Below are 24235 nucleotides of genomic sequence, written 5' to 3'. Positions count from 1 at the left end.
TTATAGCATTGTAAAAAAAAAAAAAAAAAAAAAAAAAAAAAAAAAAAAAAAAAAAAAAAGGAAAAAAAGGAAAAAACAAATTAAAACAAAGCAAAAAAAAGGGGAAAAAAACATGTCATAATATAATTTAAAATAAAATAAAGAGATAAATCTAAAATATAATAACAAATGTTTTCAATCATTCAAATATTGAAAATGAAAAACCAATTTCTCAATGAATTTGTAGAAAAATAAAGAAAAAGTGAAATAATAATAACAAAATTTTTGAATTAAAAAAAGCAAAAAAAGAAAATGAAAATGTTCAAACATAAACAAACGTCATTCCTCTCTCTTCGAACACTTTCATTCTATTCACTTCCTTCATTTTAGTGGCAGATAAAATTTACCACTCTCTTTTGGATTTCGTTAGCTAAAAATGTTCGCTTTTTATTTTGTCTTTTTCCTCTTCACAATTTTTTTCATTTTACTACAATGACATCTTCCACTTTTTTTCTTTTTTGAATAAGACAGAAATGATGATCGGTAAAATCGTGTATAAACGAAGCAGGGAAATGAGGAGAAGGAGGCGGAGGAAGAAGAAGACGAAGAAAAATGTTATAACGAATAATTGCAAATATTGAATTTTAAAGTTTTTTTTTTGAAAGTAAAATTATCATATTATTCTCAATTTTATGATAATGATGATGATGATAAGTGAGAAGAAGAAAAATATAAAAGAATCATATCAATAAACTCTTAAAAGACGAAAAACTTATCCACAAAATGAATAATTAATTCAAATTCTAATCAAAGACAAAAAAAAAAAAAAAAAAGCTAATATATCAAACTTTAAATTTGATAAAATTAATATTTCACTTAAAATTGAGATAAGAACAAATAAATTTAATTAACAAGATTAAATTTCACTTAACATTTAAAATTAGTTAATTTGTCAAGGTCTGATTTTAACTATACCATGCATCTTTTAAAAAAAAAAAATTAACATTGATAATTCATATTTGACAAAGTTATTGTTAAAACCAAGGATATATATATATACGAAGATAAGAAGTTTACATATTTTTGATAATTTAAAAAAATATATGAACGAATGATAACAATTGATTGATTTGATGATTTTTATAGAAACAATATGTTTTGAATTCACTTAAAAGATATTCCTATGACGTAATTTGTCGTGCTACTTACACTTTTCGCTCAACTGATCTTTGTCCGGTGTAGTTTTCAAAATCCCTTGGCCCATTTCACTATCGATTCTGGCACTTTTTTTTTTCTTTCTTTCCCTTTTAATCAGAATCGATGTTATGATTGCTTACCCATTTAGGGACCAACATCATTACTATTAGTACTGAAATAACAGTATCCGGAAATAGTATGAAAAATTTATATTCGGGTAACAAAACAATTGAAATTAAACAAATAAACATCAATAATGTTTATATAGTTGTGTTATCATTATTGATGGTAAAGTAATTCTAAGTAATTTCAAATATGGAACATTTAATAGTGTACTAACCAATCTTCCTTTGCCACATAATTTATATTAAAAAAATTTTTGAAGCAACAAATAAGTGTTACAGTAAAATGAACAAAATGTTGCTACCACTATAAAACATCTAAAATTTTAACTTCTCAAAATTCTACCTTCGCATAATTATTTACTAATTATTTAAACTTGAAATTTTATATTTTTAATACTTAATACTTAAATATTTCAAATGTTTGGTTAATAAATGCTTAATCACCAGCAATGATGCGCGTTAGCATATCCGTGTAAAATTCTGAATTATCGCTGTCACAACAATTCGAAATTTAATACCAAAATTACTGTAATTAGAGCAATTTATCATTCCAGTTTCCAAATCTACCAATTAATACTTATCATTTCGTTAGAGGATAATTTCCCTTCTAAAAAATATTCTTTTTTGCTAAAATATTTTTGCTAATTTTTGAGTTTCTTTCTTTTTTTTCATTTTTCTTTCAAATGTTTGAATAGCAAATATTAACATATCCTATATTTTAAATATGAAATATATTAATATATTTAGTATAATAACAAGTATGTATGTATATTCGTTCGTTCTTAAAAGAGAAAAAAGACCACAGTACATATACTTTAAAAAAGGGAATTTTTGTCAGGACAAAAAAAATGGACCGATCGCACAGATTAAAATGAAGTATTCATTTCAGTTTGTAGAAGGAAGAAAAGACGGAAGTTATGTTTAAAACAAGGAAAACGGAAAAAGGAATGAAATTGAACGAAGAGTAACTGTTGATAATATAATTTAAAATGAAAAGAACTACGAGGAAGTAACACGAGAAAAAGTGTGGCAACGAATAAAGTACTTTTTCTTCATCCCTTTTTATCTTTTTTTTTTTTTTTTCTTCACGGCAAGTTGAGTACTAATAATGAATAAACTGTGCGTTAATTTAAAATATAAAAATAACAGCCTTTTTTTAGTACTTATTAAAAATCAAAATCAAAAGGAAAAAAAAAAAAATGAAGGATGAAAAAAAGAGGAGAAAATTTTGAATTTCTCAAATCGCAAACCTTGAATTTTTCAAGAACAAAAAAATGAAAAAGAAAATTCAAGGTTGTAATTTGTAAAATTCCAAAAAAAAAGGAAAAGAAAGATTACGTATAATATACATTACCATTTGATAGAATGAATCAATTATTTTTTGGTTATTTTGCAAATTTCAAAAAAAATTTAATTTGAAATTCAAAATTTTTTTAACCATACACTGACGATGCTATAATATTGAACTTTTCTATTCCCTTAACATCACTTAACTTTGAATATTAGGTTTTTAAAATTATATGGTAGTGCTAGGCATTCGAATTTTATCCGCTCGCTTTTAAAAGTCCACTAATTTATTTGCATAAACTGATGCATTGCATTTGCACGTTTTTAAACTGACAAACGATGAATCATTATACATAGAGGACACTTTTAAAAATCCGTTTCGAGAAATTTCAAATTACATAAGAGTGAAACTAGAAATAAGAACAAGAAAAAAGAAGAAAATAGCAATTATAGGTATGGCCAAATTAAAATTAACTACCGACGAATTTTTCTCTGAAAAAGAGAGAAAGAGAGACAGACAGAAAAAGAAAGAAAGATTAATTCTTCATCACTTTTATAAACAATAAGTTCTAATTTTCAATTTTCATTTTATCTTTTTTTTCTCTTATTAAAACGTTAACACATTTATTCCTTTTTCTCATACCAACTGTTGTATGCTACCAAAATGATTCCATAATATTTCCAAAATTAACCTATTAAAATATAAACAATTTAAAATATGATCAGGTTTGATTCTATTAGTTAATTAGTTTCCATCAATCAATCTTAAAAGTGTGTGGTATACGAGGAAGACAAAAGAAAAAAATTATCCATTTTGTGACGATTTAAAATTGAATTTAACAATAAAAAATTTTTGCGGTATACTATTCGGTAGCATAAATACAAAATGATAAAAGCTAGTTACTGCAAGCACTGCAATCATTTTGATAAATACCAGCTACAAACAAGTATTAAAATTTGTTTACATGCTATAAAATAGAGCATAATAACTCAAGAATTCTTCATAATTAACAATAAATGAAATGAAATAACTTGTGATTTGGTAGAAATATCAAAAATCATGAAAAAAAATTCGCTATTTTTAAAGTAACAATATTTTTTTGAAAATTAATTTAAAAAAAAAAAAAAAGATACAATATGATGAAGTTTAGGTAAGTATTAGATGATATTCGTGAATAGTGATAGTAAATGGATAAAAAAAAAAAAAAAAAAAAAAAAAGAAAGAGATGACATTAAATGAATAAATAAGTTAGTAGAATGAATAAATCATGTAAATGATTCAAGATGACCTTGATATCCCTCCTTCTTAACTCACATATTTCACATTTCTATCATCGTTTATTAATTAAATCTTAACTAATCAAAAAAATTGAAAAAAGTGTTGTCGCATAAAGGTACATTTGTAAAGAATGGACGTTAATGTTTCTGGCGTTCTTCCGGGGTGGCATTTGTTAGCTTTGTGGTAGAAGAAGAAGGATGATACGCTGGTGTACTTCAGCCGCTTCAATTCTCGTAAATGTTTGGTGATGATCGTAGCATTTGCTGATGGTAGTGATGATGATGGTTCAGCTGATGAAGATGATGATGATAATGATGATGATGATGATTGTAGGGCTATGCTCCTCCATTCCGATGAAATGTCAACACAATAACTCTATGCTAAAACGCGCCTGCCCCTCGACCCTCAACCAATAACTCAAATATTTAGAACATACCGAGTTTATATATATATATATATATATAAATGATATTTAAATTTGATAATTAAATATTAAACATTCAATCTCTATTTATCACTACTATTATTATCATCAAAAAATGCAATTTTTTCACTTCATCCTATCAAATTTTTTTTCTTTTTTTTTTTTTTTTTTTTTTTTTTTTTTTGTAGGTAATTTATTTGACTGAAATTAAGAAATGACACGAGAAAAAAAACGACAATCATATTTCATGAATTATTTTTTTTAGATGTATTTTACAAAGTGATTTAATTAATTTCGGTTTTTTAGTTGTTTACAAAAGCTCACAAATTCATATAATTGAAATGTTTTTTATTCTTTTTCTTTTCTTTTCTTTGCAATATAAATTCAACATTCATTTCAAAAGCAAAAAATAAGTGGGAAAGTTGAAGAATTATTACAGCATCTAATATAGCATTTTCTACCTCATTTTAACTTTGCGCCAAATTGAAGAAAAAAAAAAATGGAGCGGAAAAATGCATTTAACAAAAAAAAAAAAAAAGGAAAGAAAAAATCTATGTAAATGCAGTTAAAAAAGAATGCATAATCGGATGAAAAAAAACAGTACTTGAATTTCTTAATTTATCAAGATACCTAAAATTTTCTTTTTTAATACTGATGATTATCTTTCCCAAACATTTCAGCATATGATGAAGCAGCAGGGTAAAAAGGGCAAAGGTAAAAGTAAAAAGTAAGAATTCTGAGAGAATTAAAGTATTATTAAAGATTAGTGGGGCAAAAAATTCATCAAATGCTATCACAAGAATTATTTAATGCAAAATTATCAACCAAATTGATGATTCGTTCCTAGTCAAATGATCATCGAAATGATCAATGATCAATTTTCAATCATCTTTTCGCTTATTTGGCAAACTTTTTTCTTCTCTCTCCCTCTCCCTCTGTCTCTCTCCTTCTTTTTTTACATCCCTTATCTTTTCTCTATTGGTGATAATAAAAAATAAATAAATAAAAAAGAACGGAAGAGAATATTCATTAATAATTTCTATTCCAAAGACGAAATGTAATTGACCGATAACTAGAAATATATGTTTTTGATACATACTGGACTAGCTAGCTATGAATAAAGTAAAATAAATAATAAAATTTGCAAAAAAAAGTAAAAAAATAGATAAAATTGCTTCCCTCATCTTTTTTCATATTCCTCTTCCACTTGAAAAAAGAAAAAAAAAAAGCTTTTATAAGCTTTTAATTAAAATTAAACCAATCAACAAGAAGCATTTATAAGTTTTTTTTTTCTTTTCTTTAATAATACAAAAGATAGCTGAAATATTATTTTTATTTTTCCTTGCACTGAAACAAAAAAAAGAAAAATTTCAAGATTAACTTTTACGATATCATATGCATATATTTATAATAGTGATTTATTAATAGGTCCTAAAAATTTGAAATAATTTTGAAGTTACAGCTTGAATATCTAATGTTGAAGTTTTTTTTAGTAAACTTTTTTTTTTTTTTTTTTTTTTTTTAATATCAAATTTTATCCTAAACAACAACACAACTCATTATTAATACAATACATATCATTATTTATCATATTTATAATACAAATATACTTCATATTATATCATATTCATTAAAATTTTTATTATTCCTGCAAATTTTTTATAAATCACAATTTTTCTCTCCTTCTATTCCTAGTTTTGCTAATGTATCAGTGTTTCTAAACATTAAAACAAAAAGAAATGGAAAATTTTCAATAACAACAAATCTTAAGAACTGCAACTTTTTTTTTTATCATTTTTATATTTAATACTTATCTTAACATCATTTTCCATTCTTATTTATGCTTCTTATTAGTATTTCTTGCCAAAATTTTTTATGGAATTGAAAAATACGCTTGTTATTTGTGTGTAATTAATTCCCTTTTGTAGCATTGATGTCTCATCAATCTTAATTGTAATTGTAAGTAATTTAAGTAATTCAATGAAATTTTAAGCCATTTCAGGACATTTATGGTTCATTATGCTTATCATATTAATGCCATAATATTATTTGAAAATATAATTCCGATTTTTTTTTTTTTTTTTTTTGTAAAATTCTTTCCTAAATTTTTCACTACATTAAATTTGTAGAAATGATAGTGCAAAAAAAAATCTTGGTTTAACTTATAAGAAGGAAGTTTTTTAATGAGATACTATTATGAAGCAAATTCATGCATTTAAATGCTTAATGAATATGAATTAAGAATCTCGTAACATCAATTTAATTGAACAGTTCCCTCAAGAGTATTTGAAATGCGTTAGGAAAGGAATAACAAAAATGATGAATTTATTGCTGGAAGTAGAGATAGATAACTCAAAAATTACAGCTATAATTTCATTAATATTTCAGCTATTTTGAAAAAACAAATGAAATTGAAATAAAAATGATGTGGAATCATTTTCAACAGTTTCGAACTGAAGTGATTCAGTTCTAATTAAGTGCTTCCCTAAAGAGATATAAATTTTAGAAGGAATTACCTTGAAAGTAATTTTAGAGGAAAAAAATTTTTGTAGAACAATCACTTGAAAAAATGACCAAATTACGGCTCAAAATAATTACTTCAAAAAAAAAAAGAAAAAATGATTATTTTTCTTTTCTTTCCTACCACATTGCAATAGGAAAGGAAAAAAAAAAAAGCATTCATAAAACATTTGCGATACCGTCTGTCCGTCACTATGAAATGGATTTTACCGATCTTTTTGAGGTTAATTTATTTAAATTTGACATGAATAATTTCATTAAATTGTGCATTGAAAGCAGTGAATTATAGCACATTTTGTTAAGGTAAAAATTAATGAAAGCGACAAACTTTTTTCTCAGTTAAAAAAGAAAATTTGTTTGTTAGAATTGATGGATTTCATCAAATTTAAATGATCAATTAAATAGACTAACTTAATGCTAGCAATATGAAAAATTAAACCACGATATTCATTTAATAGATTTTTCATTTTTGTGATCAAAATGCAAGTAGCAATACGAGTAATATCATATATTATCTCGTGATATCGTGATAAAATTATAAAAGCATATTTTAAAATGAAAAATATTCGTTTGCAAGTTAATACAAAGAATCTCAATCGTTCAATCATTTTAAAAATGAAATGAATGGGTGATAAAGGATGAAATGATGCCATAAGCTGCTGGATGATTAAGGATAATAATATGGTGATACATACTGAATACGGTGACAATTATGTAATTTAGAACTGAAAGAAAATAGAGTGGAAATGAAATTGAATTTCTTAATATTGCTTTAATGCATAAGGTGAAATGAAACTTTTCGAAATGAGATAAGAATGTAAAAGATGTTGAGAAAGGCAAAGTGTTGAAATATCGTACATATACGATATGTGATGTGATGTGATGTGATATGATATGGTACGATATGATAACTAGTACTAGATAACTAACTGCAATGTATCATCGTACAAAATTCATCCAACCATCCAACCATCCATCCATTCATTCATTCATCTACTTGTCATCCATCCCATTCTAAACCTCCCTTTTTCCTACTGTCCCCTTATTACCCCGTCTACATATAATTCCCTCTTCCCTCGTATCACTTCTCTCTGTACAAACCGATCAGAGCGATCATCTATAACGACAATTTGATCTGATACCACAGCCTGTTTGTTACATTTTCAATGCTGCAGTTGATAGAGGGACACAGGGGAAAGGATGAAATGAAGGCAAATGGAGGAAAAAGGGAGGAAAGGAGGAAGGAGGAGAAGACATTTTGAAAATGGAAATGCAAAAATCTCAGATTCATTAATCAACACTATATCTATCTCCTCCTCAACACAAATTCTGATGCTTCAAATGATCCCGCTGTTAAGTAATCACTGATAACTGTTGATAACGATCATGATGATGAAGATGATGACGACCATCATCATCGTGATCATCATTATCATAGTGATTACTATATGGTAAAGAGTTGTACGAACATCATTGTTTACAATAAATTATGATCATAACAATTGTGATAATAATGACGAGGAAACAAATGATTGTCTATTATTTCAGTGCAATATCTCTGCTATAAATATGAATGGTATCGAAAAACAAAAAAGAAAAAAAAAATGAGGAAGGGAAATTGTAAATAACAATTAAAAGTGAAATAAAACAAGTCTTAAAAACATTCCAAAATTTTTTTTAAGTATAAAAAGACAAGAAACTGAAAGCACAAAACTCAAAATATTATGACAGTTGAGAAGATAATCAGATAGACATGCCCATACCAGGAGATAACCAAAAATGAAGAGAAGGAACATGCACAAGATTCCTTGTTAAACTCCCACTGATCAGCATCACCGATAACGTGCACTGATTCAAACACTAAACTGCCAACTCTGATCGGTCAGATGGTGAATTGTCGTTGATTTTGATAATGGTCACACCCACAGCACCACTGATCTACTTGTGTTATTTACTCCATTTTGCAGTTTTACAAAGATCCCCGTAGGATACCGAAGTACCACGTCATGGGATTTTGGTTGTGGTAATGTTGACGACAACTTACGATGTCATAGAGCGATCAAATAACCGGTAAGTTTGTAAAAAAAAATACAACTTAAGGTAACTAGAGTAAATAACATTTATCTTGTTTATCACGTAATGTTCAGCCTACAATTCTGAAAAGTTTTTTTTTTCTCACAAATTACCAATCATATTAAACAACAATCCAGTAATCATCTACAATGATAAAGCAAACGACATTTAAATGATTTGAGAGCGAAAATTAAAATTTAACTGGTTTTTGCCTAAAATCTTATAAATGAATAAATTCGAAATATTAAGAAAGCGTGCTACAAGATGAAAATCCATCTTATCGATATTCAATTTTTCCGTAAAGTGACAAATGACGATGACTCAACTGCGCATAGCAGCAATAGCATAACATCAACAGCAAAATTACGAATATTTTGGAAGAATGATGTTTAATCATCAAATGACCGGCATAAACCACCATTTCCTCTCTTTTTCGCCTCAATAACCTTCCCTATGGATCGATACTTGCCCATACACATCAAACAATACCTATTTTTCAAATTTTCATTTATTATATGAAAAGAAAATTATGCTGACTGAATAGGATGAAGCTTCCGGAAAATATGCCCCCTCCAGGCGTACATTAATATTTAATAGCTATCATATCGTAACCAAACTGAAATAATACCTCAAAAAAAAAAAAAAAAAAAAAAAAGAAAAAATAAATAAATAAAAATAACAATAATGCATACTTATTCTTGATTTAATTAATCTTTACTAATTATATGTTATAAATTATCAATAAGTACATAAATGACAATTTAAGAAAAAAAAAAAGGAAGAAAAAAATCAGTGGATAAATTAATGGATTCATATTATCGTAATACTTGTAAATTACTATCAGTTAATTTAATATCACTTCATTAGTAAGAAAAAATACAAATTGAACAGGAAAAAAAGAAAGATTGCAAGTACTAAAACAAAATGACTGGGAAATCTAAAAATAAAAAAAGTAAAAAAAAAAAAATATCGTAATTTCTGATTATGATAATGTAATGATAATGAAAACAATGACAACTTAAAAAAAAAACAAAACATAATAAGTTTCTTTTTTTTTCTTTTAAAATTATTAAATAAAAAATAATGAACAAAGTAAATATTTATATTTGTATTTTATTAATTAATTACTTTATATATATATATACTTTATCCCAACTAATTTATTATGCATACCGAAATAGATGGATACGTATACAAATAGTAATGGTAATTAGTTTGTAAGTGATCCTTGCAATACCGCATTTATTTCACTCAAACTCCTCAATAGTTCCTTTAAAATTTTCCTCCTAACCAGCTGTATATCCTCTCTCTCTCCCTCTCACTTGCTCAAGTTTCTTCTCATATAAAACGTGATGTACAGACATACACACACATACACACACACATACACACACACACACACACACACACACACACATACACACACACACACACACACATACACACACACACACAACATACACACACACACACACATACACATATATCCCGTGAAACTGCATGCTTACAACATACTACCAGCACCACTGGTCATCAGTATGTTGATTCATTCATTCATTCATTCGCATACATATATCCCCCATAATGCAAAAAGTATTAAAAATTATTAAATTTGTTAAGGTACCACTCTTTTTTTTTTTTTATTTTGATAATTAATCAAAATATTCCATTCATTAGCTTAGTTTGAAAAATTAATAGAAAAAGAAATTATTAATTATACAAGAAATATCTGATCATTTGAATGCTAATATAGGAGTTTTTGCTTTTTTTCTTCTTCTTCTCTCTCTCTCTCTCTCTCGTAATGTAGAATTTTAACTAATTATTGTTAATGATATTATAGTGATAAAAATTACAAATAGATTTATTGTACGACTTATTTTTATAAATTAGATTCAATAATTTCACAATGATAGATAAAATAAATCAATGAATTTATGGATTGCTAAAAATGTTAAAAATTTCAATCGATGGATGTAAAAAAAAAAAAAAAAAAAAAAAAAAAAAAACGAAAAATAGGCTAACAAAATAATCAAATAATGATTAACATTCTCGATCGATCAATCTATTAAGAATACAAATTTTACCAATGTTATTCAATAACAATTGCTGATATTTCCTATGCATTATCATATAAAATAGGTATCTATCATACAGGTTATTCTGATGTCATCAAATTCAACAAAATCTGACAATTTTGACAGAGAAAGGTAACATATATAATAGAAAATGCGTAAGTTGTAACCTTCGTAAATTTCGCATTCCTCTAATCCATAAACATATGCATTCAATTGGTGAATTCAGGAAAGGTTGAAAGAGGAAGAGAGAGAGAAAAAAGAAACAAAGTAACGGGTTTACGGAAATTAAATTTATAAATGATAAAAAAAAAAAAAAGAGAGAAAAAAAAAATTGTAGACGTAATAATGAAGCTAAATTGTGTTTAATTAACCTGGCATTTTTCCCGTATTCTTCCATTTTGTTATCATCTTATCCTATCCCATCTCTACTCTAATCTACCATTATTATTATTTCTTTTCCACCTAATCTTAGCAGTACCTAACATCAGTCTTCTACCCAATACCCATAAATTCCTTCATCCTTTTCCTACTGCCAAACAAACCAAAGTATACCCGAATTCGTGAACAAAATGATGCTGATTTGGAAGATGGAAAGAAGAGGTGTAGGAAAGGTAAAACAAGAAATGAATGGAACATAGGCAATTCAACAAGAGGAAGGGCGGAGAATATTGAAAAGAGGAAGCGGGGAAAAGAGGGAAGGGGAGGGGAAGAAGAAAGAAAAAAGGCGATAAGAAGAGAGTTGAATTTCTAGCAGATTCGAAAACTTTTCAAATTGCTAGACTTTATTGCTGCTGCTATTGCTATTGGTTGGTGGTTAGTTTCGTTTCGTTTCGTTTAGTTAGTTAGTTAGTTGGTTGATTGGTTTCGGTTGATTTGGTTGATATTGGTTGATCGGTTTGGCTTGGTTGATTAGTTGATTGGTTAGTTGGTTAGAATGAGTAAGCAGGCAAAACGATCGGAGAAATTGGAAGAGAAAAAGCGGGTATTGAAAGAGGGAAGAATAGAGGTAGGCAGAAATGAAGTTATAAGAGACGTTTGGAAATGAAGAATTGAATAGAACCAGATATATGTATGTACGTATGTGTGTGTGTGTGTGTGTGTGTGTGTGTATGTGTGGTGTATCGGCTGATCCAAGTGTCTGTTGAAGTATATGTGAGTGTCTGTCTGAGCGTATGTTGTTGCCTGTGAGTTGTATGTATGTACGCCACGATAGATTTGCTTTTACCCAAACATTTCGGTCAACGAAAAGATAACAATAATAATTTGTGGGGTAAAGTGCTGCTGCTGCTTTTGCTTTATTCATTTCTTTCAATTTTAGCATATATACTAATTTACCCGGCTTCACTAATTTACCCAGCTTCACTAATTTAGCCAACTTCACGCTTCCCTCTTTATCTCACTTTTTTTTTTTTTGCCCACATAATGTCTTCACACTTATTCACTCCGATTTTTTTTTTTTTTTTTGTTTTTTGTCTGATATTAATACTTTTTTACTGATCATTTTTTCCGAATTCTGTATTCTGATTTTATTAATATATAGTCGCCCAAAGTATCATAGTTAAAAGCCACCATATTTGTTGTGAATTCTTGTGTCATTTCAAAATGGCCAAATGTTGAATTTTTAGTTGAAGCAATGATAATTTGAGGCATTTTTTTAATTTTTATATGAGAAAGCTAAATACAGTTATGATATTTTCTATTTTTTTCCCCTTTTTTCTTTGGAAATTTTAGTTTAAATTATTAAAATATCTTATATGGAAAGATTTGAAAGATTTATTCATCGAATCTGTAGGACGGAAATTGTCAAATGACCTGAAAATGAAATAATTTGCTAAAAACAAAATTTTTTTTTTCCCAAGATAAAAAACTTTTCGAAAATTATGCATGAAAATTGAAGAAAAAAAAAAAAAAAAAGAAAGTAACTGAGGAAAATCAATTGGATATAAATTATTAATGTTGCAACATTAAATGTACTTAGATCAAAATGTAATCGATCTCAAATTAAAGCTTAATCGATCAGCAACAAAATGAATAACTGTCGCACTTGAGGCGATGTTTTTATCGCTTACGAAATTGTAATTAATCAAATCTAATTTGAAATTTTATAGAATTAGGGGAAAGTTTTACGACATATCCCTTTGGTATTGAGAGGATGGGAACAAATTTTCGAAAAGGTCGTTTCATTTAATTATCTAATTAAAATTGCTAGCCTTACATATTGTGCAGCAAGTATAGGCATACATTACGTTCTTTGTACACGTATATAAACGCATACATACGTGTAACACGCATACATTGGATGTATCGAGTAGACGTTTAGCGCAATATCTTCCCAATTAGCATAAATCTAAAAATAAAAATTAAAAATTCCTATAAAATATGACGAAAAGAAAGAAAAAAAAAAAACTTTTTGTTGAATTTTTATTGTTTATTAAGTTTAAGCTGGTAAAAATATTACATTGCTTATTAATTTCAGTTACTTATTATTTTAAATTTTATGTTAGAACAAGGACGCATACGAAGTTACCGCAATCGTAAAGTAGTGTAAATGCAGGGAAATGAATATGATCCAGTCATAAAGGATTTAGGCGATCAAGAAACCTGTTACAGACGATCATTTCATCTGTCAAGCAAGAATCAGGGAAATGAAGTTGAATACCAGATTGCATAAACATTTTCCGCGGAAAAATTTTAAGATCACATCTCGATTTATGATTGCCACTGATGAAATGATTTGAACAGAAATGCCATGCAAATGTTTCGTATCATGCAAACTATTGAAATATCATTTGATGAGATGAAATTTCATCAAAAATTTCCTAAACAATTATTATTAGTTAAATCATTCACTGAGGTCAACAACAAAATTTAACATTGATGTTTGAATGATTTCATTTATGTTTGAAATGAATCTAACAAAGGTTAACCAGTTATATCAATATTAAATACCAAACAAAATCATCAAAAAAAAAAAATGAAAAAAAAGAAATGAAAAAAAGAAAAGGAAGAGAAATTAAAATAAGCAAAAATAAACTATAATTATTATTTCATTTATAGATGAAAAAAATATCTAAAATTATAATGATATATTAATTACACAAAATTCTTCTCAATTAAAACAGAAACAGAACGTTTGATAATTTCAATTTATAATAAAAATAAAACAATTTAGAAATTATTGTAAATTAATATAAGGATAATGTAAGAGTAGTAAAAAAGAAGTTACATAATTTTGAAACAAAAAGAAAAAAATTAAATTAAAAACCTGTTAGAACATAATTATATAAAATCAATAAAAGGACAAAAATGTTCATTTGTAAAATTTTAAATTTCAAAAAGGAAACTTTTCTATCATTCATCTCTTCTTCATTCTTTTTTCTTCCTCTCTTCCTCCCTCCTTTTTTTTTTTCCACTTATCGCTCTTCATTGAATTTCTTACAAAATTTACATTTATCGTTTCGTTTTACATTTAAAAAACGAGGAAAGAAAGAAATACACACATACAGAGGGAAACGGAAGGAGAAGAAAAGAGAGAGAGAGAGAAAGAAAGAATGAAAAGAAAAGAGAGAGACAGAGAGAAGTTATTTTTATTCAAAACTTTGTTTACTGATGTGATGTGTGCAAAATGCCATCTCTCTGGTAGAAAGAATGATAATATCGATGATTTGGTATCGTGTTGGAACACTAAATGACTGTATCGATGATAGCAGAATGAATGATAATTTACATAGTTGTAGCTGTTCCCCTACAGCTAACCTTTGGCTTATTATAAATGCTAAAAATGATATAAAAGAAATGAAATAAAAAAGAAAAAAAAAGTAGAGAGGGAGAGAAGAAAAAAAAAAACAAGCAAAAAATAAAAAACAATAAAAGAAATGAATTATTTTTTCACAATATAATAATAGTAATAAATATATTTGAATTCATATAAATGTAAATGATAGCAGTGGATAATATATGAATGAATGATATTTTAAAAAAAAAAATGATGATAATTTAAATATGAATTGATAATAAACAATTACATAAAATTTTTCATTTAATTCATATCTTTAACTTAATTTAATAAAGTTACTATGAATTTTCTTTTGTTTTTGTTCTTTTTTTTTTATGTTTTTTTTTTAAAATTTTTCAATTGGAGATTGATTATTATTTCAAATGTCTGAAAATTCTCTTTTTTTTTTTTTCTTTTTTAAAGCATAAGGAAAAAACAGGAAATTTTTATGGTGCTTATCGAAATAGCTTTTTTCTTTTGTCCTCTTTCTTTCTCCTTTCTTTTTCTTTTTTTCTTTTTTTTTTTTTTTGTTTACTTTTGATAGAAAATTTTCGGAAGCAAATATGTCGTAATTTGTAGTTGGATCATTTGCTTCAACACAATAAAATGAATACATTAGAAAGGATTCAATAAAGCTTGTCAAACAAAAAAAAAAAAAAAAAAACTTTTCTCCTTTTTCCCATGAAATGTTCATTGACAAATTATTTGAGAAACATTGATTGATTAATGAGGAATGATCCAAGAAGCATTCGGAGAATTAATAGTTTGAAAAAAAACAAAAAAGCAGCCAACATTTTAACCACTGAAATTTCATGCCATAACAGTAGAGCAAATGTTAATGTCACCTCAACGAATAGTAAGCATAAAACTTTTTTCTTTCTTTCTTTTTTTTGTGTTAAAACAACTAATAAAAAACAAAAGAAAATTCATAGCATCTGCTTAGTATTTTCTTTTTTCTTTATTCTTATTGATAAAATTTTTATCAAATTTATCTTGTCCTTTATTTAAAACGAATTTTGTAATTGTCAATACAATAAGAAGAATTCAGGTGAATTACAAAAATTTTTATTCATTTGACTGATAATATCACTAACAAATTTTGTTCTTACAAATAATTGATAATATGAGTAATAACTATTCATGCGACAAAATAACTGACCATTGAAATTAACGTTTCATTCAAAGTTTGATAATTTAGAGAAACAGAAGATGATGGTGATGTGAAATGGAGGAGTGCTATTGCGCCGATTAAACTATTTCTCTCTTCAATTCTTTAAATATTAAATAAGGATAGCATCGTGTTGCTTTATTGATCGACAAACTTCCAGCCTGATTTTTCAACCTTTCATCATAATAATTAACCATTTAGAGGAATAAATCAATAAGCAGGTAAATAATGAACTAGCTAAGAAGCACATTTGGAATAAATGCTGCTGAAAAAAAAAATATGAAATTAACTTATAAAAGATTGAAAGAGAAGAATAAAGGAAGTGGTGGGGGAATTATCTTTATTTTAGCTTTTTTTTTTTGAAAAATTTTATCTAAAGGAGTATTTTTTTTTTTAAATTTAATGCCACTTAAGTATGCATTTATTTCTAATGAAACATTGATTATTCTGGTCACTTTTATGGAAAATAATTTGATCAAATTATCTATTGAAATTCATAAAATGCTCAGTAAATAAAGTGTGAAACATCGAGAATTAAATCATTTGATCCTAATGGATAGCTGTATTAACAGCACTAGCATAGTTATAATGAATGATTTAACGTGTTTTTTTTTTTATTTATCATTAAAAAAACTATTATGTCATAATTGTTCTTACCATTACTTTCATTTTGAGTGAGTTTTTTTTTTCTCTTTTTTTTTTTTTTTTAAGGAAATAGAATAAGGAGAAGAAAAAAAAAAAGAAAAACTCTTTCGCTCATTTCATTCTATTTTGGTATTTTCCTTCTTTTCTTTCAAAATAACAAATTTTCATAAGATTTAACAGGTTATATGCATGACTAGTTCTGATCGTATACAATTCATTCAAAAGTTTATTCAGCAATATATGACTATATTAAAATTTATTCCTGAAATTTAAGTTAAAAATAATAGTTTTAGTAGCCATTAATTCTGAAACCCTTAACGATGAAAATGTCACACTCTTAACATTCTTATCCTATCATTCATTCATCATTCTCATTTCATTTTCAACTTTTATATCCATTTTTCTGACCAAATATTCAATACATTCGTCTTCCTGATTTGCCGATTTTTTTTTCTTTCCTTTTTTTTTTTTAATAAATATAAAAATTTTATAATAGATACTGAAATGATATTAAATGCTGATAAGGACAGGAATGTTTTGATATCTTTAATCATTGATGCGTTATGATATGGAATGGAGAAAGGTATATAGAGAGAAGAATGATGCCACGATAAGAGGAGCAATGTCCACTACAGCATAATTGAATTCCGCCTGTTTGAAAAATTGTAAATCACATACCCTACAGCAAACAGCAATAATTATCCATCAGTAGCAGTGTAATCATCATTGTATCAACCTGTCACTGATAACCTTTCACTTACGAATAACCTTTCACCCACCCCAATCACCATTATTAATCCAACAATTGTCAAATCAAACAAATGATCATTATCCTTATGTTCATTCATTTCATTTGCCATCTATAATAATTTATACCAAATATAATTTTTATAGCATTAAAATAATATTTTACGGGATGCTACAATTCAAAAAGCTCTTCATTTTCTTTTTCAAATCTAAAAAAAATCTTTCTAAATTTAAGTTAATTATAATAAATAATAAAAAATAATAATAAAATTTTTACAACATGGTCTCATATATGCAATTTTATCATGAAAGAAAAGACATAGAACAATTAATGTGATATACTGAAATCGTATCAAACTGATAGCTTCTTGCTCATCAAATCATAAATAAGGAAATTTTTGGATAAAATGTCGAAATCTAAAGTGCTAACAATTAGTGATAAGAATAAAAATCATTTAATCAGAACCTTTAAAAAGAAAAAAAGAAATCATAATGCTGTCCTTATCACAAAATTTGGTTCCCAAAATAAAAGCATCTTAGGAACAAAGGCTACTGAGAGAGGGAAATTTATAATTTACATAAACTTTGCCTATTTCTAAAATTTTACTAATTCCGATTGCAATGCCAAATAACTGTACCTGGTAAGTTATAATAATTTCATATTTAAAGTTACTGGTTCAACATAACTATTTTAAAAGAGAAAAAAAAAGATGAAAAAACTCCTTCTGCATCCCGATAATCTTTCTCTCTCTCTCTCTCTCCTCCGTTTTCTGACCGTATTGAAAACTGATCTAACAAAAAATATTTAGTATAAGCTTATACTTATAAATTCTTTTCATTTCACCAACTAATAAGAATTTAATTTTTTTGCATTAAAATTTAACTCTTTCTTCTTTTTTCCTCTTTCACTGCTTTTTTCTTTTTCTCCCTCACACCAAACATTAAAATTGTGATGAACAAAAAGAAAAGTTCATTTCGTTTTTTTTTTTTTTGAAGTGATCAAATAAATTCATATTGTTGACTATGTGAAAGAGAAAGAGAGAGAAGGGACGGAGAAGGAAAGAGAGAGAGAGGGAGAGAAAAGCTGCTATATTTACTATTTTGTGTTACTAATTACTACTACTAGTAGTAGTAATTAGTAACAGTAGTAGTAGAAGTAAAAATTATAAGAGGAAAGAAGAAATTCTTTGCCATAAGAAAAAGGTGGCAAATTCATTACGCCAAACAAGAAAATGACACGAATTTAATTCCTATTAAAATATTTTCAAGTCTTTTGCACAGAGCAATTGAAATGAGAGTAGTTTGTTATGCGTATGTGTGTGTGTATGCATGTATACGTGTGTATGTGGATGCGTGTATGTGCATATATATGTTTGTATGTTGTATATATGTATATGTGTATGTGTATGCGTGTGTGCATAAATTTCTCTAAAATATGTAGACGACGCGACGTAAGTTTTCATAGTAGCTCCGCTTGCAGACACATATATGACTTGTCATTGCTGCATAGAGCGATTTGGATTCAATGACAGGTGGTTTGTAGTAGTTGGGTGGTGGGGGAAAAAAGAGACGGAGTTTTCTAATATTAATTTTTTCCTGCAGTTTCAAGTTAACGCTAAGGTTAAGCTCTTCTGTTATATAGTACTATTATCAGTTCTTTTTTATCGTTCATATTTTTCATTTCATTTAGCTTGAAAAGCAATTGGGAGTAGGTTGACAAAAGAAAAAGGATATGCCATGCTGGAAATAAAATTTTTAAAAATTAATTTCCAGGATCATCTATGACGTATGGATATTGAGCATTATGTGTTAGCTGTATTTATAGCTATTGCTAGCGCATTGGTTTTGGTACCATCGTTGAAGCCAATTTTTAAAATATCCTTACTACTAATTACACTAACACTGATGGCCCAAGTATTGCGACGTATGTTTGGCCTTCCATCTAATGTTCCTGCCGTATGTTGTTGACGATGTATTGTAAAAATTAAAACAATTAGGAATTGAGATTTGAAGTGTTAATAGGGATTTTTTTTACCTATCTTTCCCTGCCAATGAATCATGAAGATTATGATCCATAGTTTTGGTTAATTCATTTTAATTCCTAGTAGTGCAAGTGATTTAAGTGATTTTGAAGTCTGTTCAAAACTTAATGGTGTTTTTATCATACACCTTACTTTCAGGCTAGCGAGTTCTTCAAAGGTTTTCGTGTTGGTGGACATCGAGGTGCACCGAAAGTTGCTCCTGAAAATACGATTGAATCGTTTGAAAAGGTTCAACCACCATTTTTTTTATAATTACCATAATTTTGTTACTTTCAGACCATTTTCCTTTTTTCTCTGCTCCTATGCCTCTAATAAGTAATATTTCAGGCAAAATTATCAGGTATGGATTTGGTAGAATTTGATTTAACGTTAACGAAGAATGGTATTGTGGTGATCATGCATGATGACGATCTAATGAGGACATGTGGTGAACCAGGATTGATTGCATCCTTTACTTTAGAAGAATTAGGAAACAAAAATGCCGGGAAGACGTTCCAATCATTAGGGTAAGTTTAAATCGGTATACCTTGTCGCCCATATTTTGATAGATTTGTGTTTTTGTTTGCTTCGTTAGAGAAGAAATTTGTTATTTGTTTTGTTTCTTGCTGCTGATGAATGGCTTTTCACATCTAGTCATGCATGCTAACTTGAAGAACAAGTATTAATTTGAAGCAATTTAGAAAGTCAGTTAAGAATTCATTCCCAACACCATCAGTTCAACAAGCAGGTAGACTGGTTTTGCTGTTGGTGGGCACAGTCGTACTCGATGTTTAAGTGCTATATTGACGGATTGACGGAACAGATTGTACTGATAGTAAGTGGTATTACTTACGGGTAATCCTGTCGGATTTTTGCCTAGCAAACATGAGAAGGTTATCGTTGTCCTTCGCGCAAGTCTCTTTCAGTATTTCGTTAAAAAGTTGACAGAAATCATAATGCTTAGTGGGTTGATTCGACTTCTTTCGTGCTTGTTTTTTATTCCTTTCTACTTCTTTTATGCATGATTTTTTGCAGTTCATTTGATAGCCAAACGGCTTCGAAAGTTTATCATATACCAACTCTGGAGGCCACCGTGAAATATTGCCGAGAAAACAACTTAAAAATGCTATTCGATGTGAAAGATAGCAGCTCCGAGGTAACTTGCTTACTGAAATACCAACCATCTTTTAGCATGGAATGGCACAACATAAAAGGTCTTTAATGTTCGGATACGTTGGTTTTTGTGATTGCTGATCTAATTAACTCACAGTTTTGTTTGTCATTTGCAGTTAAATAACTTACAGTTTGTTATTTGCTTAGTTTCAAGCACTTAAAAAGTTTAAAAATCGTTCACAGTAATCCAGAATGGTATTTCATATAAATTTCATATGAACAGTTTCAGTTTCCAGTTAATTTCAGATGGTTTCTCAAATAGTATCAATAATATCATCTAATAATTTGTACGGTGATGTGATCGTTTCTTCGTTTTTTCCTTGGGTTCCATATGCTGTCAAGAAAATTGATCCCAATATATTAACTGGTGGGTTTTGTTAACTATTTAAATGATTTGAAAAGATGCTGCTTTTGTAGGAATATATATGAAAAGTAAATAAGTATTCTGTTCGTTGTGTTTTATCGTAATGATTGCTGAAATAAATTATAATTATTAGTTTAACGATGGAATTGTATTTTTATCCAAAATGTTACCATATAATGATATCTTTTACAGCTTATATTTAGGCGTTACATGGCGTCCATATTTTGCAACATATAAAGATTTGGAGTGTTGCATTCCACGATTCTCTGGACTGAAGCATTTTTTGGCATTGCTGTTAGATTATATTAACATGAAACTATTGGACAGTTTTCTACCACAGTTCCTGGGAGTTGAAATGCTACTCCTTTATGAGAAAGAAATATCTAGGTGTGGTGTGCATATATTTAACTAGCTAATGAAATTTTTTATTTGCCTTTCTACATCCAAATTTTGCAGTTTCTGATGTTCACTTTGAGATTTACCATACGAATAAAGTCTTTTTTTTTCTTTTCTCAAATTTTTCGAAATAAATAGAAATCCGTACAATTATAGCGGGCTGGTAGATAGGATGAAGAACTTGGACATTCAGGTGGTTGCATGGACGGTTAATGATCCTCGTCAAATGCTTTATTTGATCGATACATTGCAAGTATGCATTTCTACATTTTTGCTCATCAGCAGTGACTTCATTGTGTGGTCCGAAAGACTCAAACGATTTGGTTATTCTACCCAAGCTTGAAAATTCTGAAACTTTCATTGTCTAGAATAAATCATTTTCAGGTTCCTTTTCTAACAGATCTACCTCATGTATACAAAGATTTAAAAACTATACGAATGGAAATACAGAGCAAGGATGGAATCAAGAACTAAGTCGTTCTATATACTTCATAGAAAAACAGTTGTTAAAGTAAGGATAAGTTTTTTTTTTTTTTTCTTGTCTTTATTTTATTTTTTAGATATTTGTGTTACATGGTCGGTTCTCTGAGAAAGTAGGTTATTTTTCATCTCCTTAGATATGTGGTTTTTTTTCCGTTTCAGGGTATTAGGAATTCTTATGGTATTTCATCTTTTTTCAATAGGAAGAAGTGTGTATTTTGACATTGCTGTAATGTATGATATTATTGCACCATTCTCAGAAATTTGATATATTTGGAATTTCTATATAAATTTATAATTTCTATATATGAATTCATATTCCGGTGCAAGAATTGTGACATTACTTTTTCTGTGGTTGTGGTTTCGTGGTCTCCAAATTGATTAGTAAATAAGAGATTTCTGCTGCCTTGCAAATTCATAATTACTAATTTCAAGAAAAAAGTAAATAAAGTTTGAAATGTTTTGTTGGAGGATTTGCGCTTCAATGCAAAATCGCATTACTTATATTCCTTTACAATTACTAATTTCAACTGCTGCGAATGTTTTTTCAATTTTTTACAAATTGTCGGTAGGGGAGACATAAATATGTACTGTTTATTGCTGGAAAAAAAAAAAGAAATAAATGTGCTAAACTAACTCCTTACTTGTGGTCTTGCAACATGCATTGTCTGTAAGGGACAGATTAAACGAAATGGCTCAAGAGTCGTAGCGTCATGGTTTTCTTCTAAGTTTTCAATTTTAAATAGTTCCGAGCAGGAAATATACGAAAGGAAGGGATAATATTTAGCACGATAAAAATAAGATGAAAGAAGTATGGGTTGAGAAATATGATAATTAAAATGAAAATGATCCGATAAATTATGTAAATATGTCAAGGAATACCAAGGTGAAATAGTGTCGAGGGTTAATGTTAAGAATAAAAGCCTCAATCTTTGAAATATCTGAAGTTACAAGTTTTGTTTAATTGAATGTTCGGGAATTTCAAATTTGGAAGAGTAATTCTCTTGTTGGATCCGGTGAGTTTTTCCATCAGCTCTTTTAGCTGTTCTATCAATTTATACCAGTTGATGCCGGAAAATCCAGAATAACAGTTAACTTCCATGAAATTTGCTAATGTATTAGTTTGGATTTCGCAAAGATTCTTCACACCTTCTCCGTTTAATTTCTCCAACAAAAAATTGATTCTATAAGGGAACGACATTTGTTATTGTAACTTCAATTAATTACATTGATGATTCATTCAGCAGCTTTCTGTGGTGATCATCATGTAGCGTTTAGTAGTCCAACATGGGTGGACCAATGGGGATCATTTTTAAAATCAATTTAAACTGACTTAAAATCAATCCTCTTGTCAATTTTGATATATTTATCGCATAATTCGGCCTATTTTTACTTGAATTTAACAACACCAATATTTTTATTCCAATTTTCTCATAAATCTTTTAAGAATTAATACTGATTGACATCATTAAGTTGAAATAAAATTTTTTTTAAGAATTACAAATAATATTTTATCGTGCAACATATATTGGAACCTAAAATGTCGACGAAAAAAAAAAACGCCACCATCATCAACCAATAATAATAAGGCCAATGAATTGCCAATATATGATTGAAACAGATATTAATTGTTATTAGAAGGTTGAGATTTAAAAAGTTACAATGTTTTACTATTTAAAAAAAAAAAAAACATCCTTTCTCGTTATCATTGTAGTAAAATTGACCTTTCTACCATTCTTCATAACCTTCATCGATCTTTTACTCTCGTGCTTTTTTATTTATTTTGATTAAAAAACAAAAATAATGATTGAATAAATCGGATGATAGTGAATTGCATTATCGATGTGTTGATTGTATTAGCTTTTAAGCAATTGCTTCTTCATCAGGTGGATTTCTTGCAAACTTTCTAGTCCATTCTGTCAACCATTCCTTCTTTTTTCCTCTTCTTCTTTCTTTCTCTTTTTCTTCTTTTTTTTTTTTTTTTTCTCCATAATTTTTCCTCTTCTATAAATCCATTTTCAAATTTCTATCATTCCCCACCATATTTAAATGCTATGAATTTTTATTCATTCGCGCAGGATGTCAGTCATTCACCAAAGTGATCAGCTGTTCATTTAATTTAATTTTGTGATTTTTCATCGTAAATTTCTTAGCTTTTCTTTTCATTTCTTTCTTTCCTTTTTTTTTTTCCCTCTCTCTCTCTCTCTCTTTTTTTTTTTTTTTTTTTTCAAATTTTTATTCACAGTGTACCAACCATTGCAACGGGAAATTTTTCTCAAATATTCAATTAAATGCAAAAATAGCAAAATTTTTTTTTCTCATTTGTTGGCATTTTCAATTAATTTCTGTAAAAATGCATTTCATAGTTTTCAGTGTTTGCTTTATTGATGTTTAAAAAAAAAAAAGTAATAAAAAGGAACAGAGAGAAAGGGAGGGAGGGAGAGAGATAGAGATGGAAAGAAAGGGAAGGAAAAGAAAAGGAGATAGGAGGAAGAGGAGGAAAAATT

General features: G+C 27.9%; 1 protein-coding gene and 1 further gene across 2 annotated transcripts; one reads left to right on the top strand and one right to left on the bottom strand.

Annotated features, from left to right (window-relative positions):
- Positions 1-8180: 8180 nt before the first annotated feature.
- On the bottom strand, positions 8181-8252 carry Bm15587. The gene has a single exon (XR_006227972.1). The product of XR_006227972.1 is annotated as a pre-microRNA Bm15587 (primary transcript).
- Positions 8253-19082: 10830 nt separating this feature from the next.
- Positions 19083-21722, top strand: Bm5739 (Glycerophosphoryl diester phosphodiesterase family protein; the record flags this gene model as incomplete). The annotated part of the gene is made up of 8 exons (XM_001891846.1): positions 19083-19250; positions 19475-19564; positions 19664-19842; positions 20351-20471; positions 20735-20855; positions 21056-21239; positions 21405-21501; positions 21633-21722. 8 exons carry the CDS (start codon positions 19083-19085, stop codon positions 21720-21722), a joined length of 1050 nt encoding a protein of 349 aa, XP_001891881.1.
- Positions 21723-24235: the final 2513 nt, after the last annotated feature.

This window comes from Brugia malayi (assembly GCF_000002995.4).
Source record: "Brugia malayi strain FR3 genome assembly, contig: Bm_v4_ChrX_scaffold_001, whole genome shotgun sequence".
In the NCBI taxonomy this organism is placed as follows: Eukaryota; Metazoa; Nematoda; class Chromadorea; order Rhabditida; family Onchocercidae; genus Brugia; species Brugia malayi.
Note: the sequence above shows the minus strand (reverse complement) of the source record. Positions and strands in the feature narration are given on the sequence as shown.